The 2,500-nt window shown below is 45.0% G+C and overlaps 1 protein-coding gene across 1 annotated transcript in view; it reads right to left on the reverse strand.

Moving 5' to 3' along the window:
• Positions 1-1,580: 1,580 nt before the first annotated feature.
• znf423 (zinc finger protein 423) overlaps positions 1,581-2,500 on the reverse strand; it is a gene marked incomplete at its 3' end in the record, with an annotated part of 17,399 nt that continues 16,479 nt past the window's right edge. The window contains exon 16 of the mRNA XM_010775120.1: positions 1,581-1,601. Coding sequence (XP_010773422.1) covers positions 1,581-1,601 — 21 coding nt within the window. The remainder of the gene's footprint in view (positions 1,602-2,500) is intronic.

Below are 2,500 nucleotides of genomic sequence, written 5' to 3' on the forward strand. Positions count from 1 at the left end.
TGGATTCTTTCCCCCCATTCTGTCTCTCATAGTTGAAGTATACCTAGGATGAAAATTACAGGCCTCTCTCATCTCTTTAAGTGGGAGAACTTGCACAATTGGTGGCTGACTAAATACTTTTTTGCCCCACTGTATATACAAATGTGTTCATTCTCTTGTTTAGTAAAAGCTGAGCTGTGATACCAGTTAGCAATACAAGTGAAGAGCTATAGTCCAGAGCATTAGCGCAGACACAACAACAGAAACGCTAGGCTAGTCTGTAGCTTATTCGTTCAGGTGCAGCAGGGCAGAAGAGAACAACAATATTGCTAGCCGGTGGCAAGGACACACACACACACACACACACACACACACACACACACACACACACACACACACACACACACACACACACACACACACACACACACACACACACACACACGAGTGAACCCTCAGACACATTATCCACCTCCATTGACTCTAAAAGCTTCTTATTCGCCTCATTAAGTCTTCAGTGACACAAAGTAACCACACCAGACCCTGCTCACTAGCACATACACATACGTACAGATAGGTGTCTGTGGGTGTGTGTGTGTGTGTGTGTGTGTGTGTGTGTGTGTGTGTGTGTGTGTGTGTGTGTGTGTGTGTGTGTGTGTGTGTGTGTGTGTGTGTGTGTGTGTGTGTAAAAGGGAAAAAAAGGGGGGTTGAGGGGGGTTGGGTAGCTCAGAAAGATGTGTGCACAGACACACACCGGCCCTAGGGGTGGCTGCTTAGACGTTTCTAGTGAAGCGCATTACAGATTTGACTGCAGGCTAACAGGCGGGCTGAATGCAAGGCGACTGCTCTGAATCGGCAGATAAGTGCAACCTCAAGGAACGCAATTAAAGTGAGCCGAGGTTATTTAATGCTCCACACTATTTTCGACCAGCAAAGGTATGATTGAAAAGTGAAAGTGGCGGTGACTCAAGTAAAAAGTACTCAGTTCCAGCTTTTTGACATGTATATGAATAGAACGATTGACGATAAAATCTGTGAAGAACGCGAACAGGGAAGGCTACCTAACACTATTAGAGTGCATTGATGTAAATAGGTAAGTAAAGCTCATGCTGAGGACACATCATTAGGCACGCAGTCCATGGGGAGCACTTAGATCCAGGTGAGTGGCCACTCGATACCTCCAAGGCATCAGTGCGTGTGTGTGTTCTTGTGTGTGGTGTGTATGAGGAGGATGAAGCATGCAGCTAGCAGCAGGGATTGGGGTGAATGAGGAGTTGAGGTGAGGGGTAAGTGTGCAAAGATTCGGCTGAAACGTGTCCAATCAAAAATCAGCCCAGTTGAATTCACAGTTGTTATGCTTATATATTTCTGAGAAAATAGTGAACAACCTGAGGTTAGCAGCTTCCAAATTCTTCCACATCATGCAATGTGGCATGTTTGCTAACAATATGACTAATTATCTTGATTTCCGTATTAAAGGATCAAATTTGAATGCTACTAATTATAAAGCAGGGATAATGAAATGCTGATGGGCAGGCAGTGAGACAGCACAGTGCTGCCTTGCTCATAGTGCGAGCTAAGGAGACAGAAAGGGGACAAACCTGGCCGACAGGTGGGCTCTTCTATGGGCCATCCAATAGGCAGGTGGGGGGGAGAGTGGAGGAGAGAATGGGCAGGGTTAGTAATACGCAGTGTGAACTTGTTGGGGGGGAGGCAAAAAGATGATTTACACCTTAAAAGTGGAACACAACATAGCCATTTCTCCTCGGACAAAGGATCTCGCAAAGACGGTGAAAAACCTCTCCTTGCAACCTTTTATGACAAAGAAGACGTCAATTCCTTTAATGGGATAGCAATACTGTTATTTGTGTTGAGCTGGTACGGCCTACAGTATGTAAAATCTATGGACAGCTTCCTACACGCTTAGCAGCGGCAGCATGACTGCGGTGACACATTGACACTGATGTGTTCATAGAGCTGACTTCTTAATGCTACAGTGATGGACAGGAAGGAGGCTAACAAAGGAAAATTATGGCGGGGGTAGGAGAAAGAGGGAAGTCAAATGACTTAAGTTGAGAAAAAGAGAAAGAGAGATTTAAAGGGGCCCTATTATGCAAATGTACAGGTTTCACAATTGTATATTGTGCCTCTCCTGTGGCATGTTTACATGCTTTAATGTTCTCATCCTGTGAGGTCAGCCTACACTAATTGGTTAGCTGGCCGGCTCTGTAATGATAAACCGCTAAGAGGTGTCCCGCCCCTTAGCCTTGGGATGTCACAATCCGCCTTGTGATGGGAAGAAATTATTAGAAAAAAGTGTGTGGAGCGCTAGCCAATAGAAGCACAAGTGTAACACAATGATATCACTTGGTCGCGGAAATAAACAAAGGACTACAATTGTTGCGTGTGAGAGAGAACCTCCCTCTGTAGGGAACTTTGGAATTTTAGCCTTTGCAGACTTCAATGCACAAACAACTATATATAAATCCCCAAAAAGCATAATAGGGCCTCTAACGGTGTA

Source organism: Notothenia coriiceps, unplaced genomic scaffold (genome assembly GCF_000735185.1).
Source record: "Notothenia coriiceps isolate Sejong01 unplaced genomic scaffold, NC01 NC01_scaffold00015381, whole genome shotgun sequence".
Taxonomy (NCBI): domain Eukaryota; kingdom Metazoa; phylum Chordata; class Actinopteri; order Perciformes; family Nototheniidae; genus Notothenia; species Notothenia coriiceps.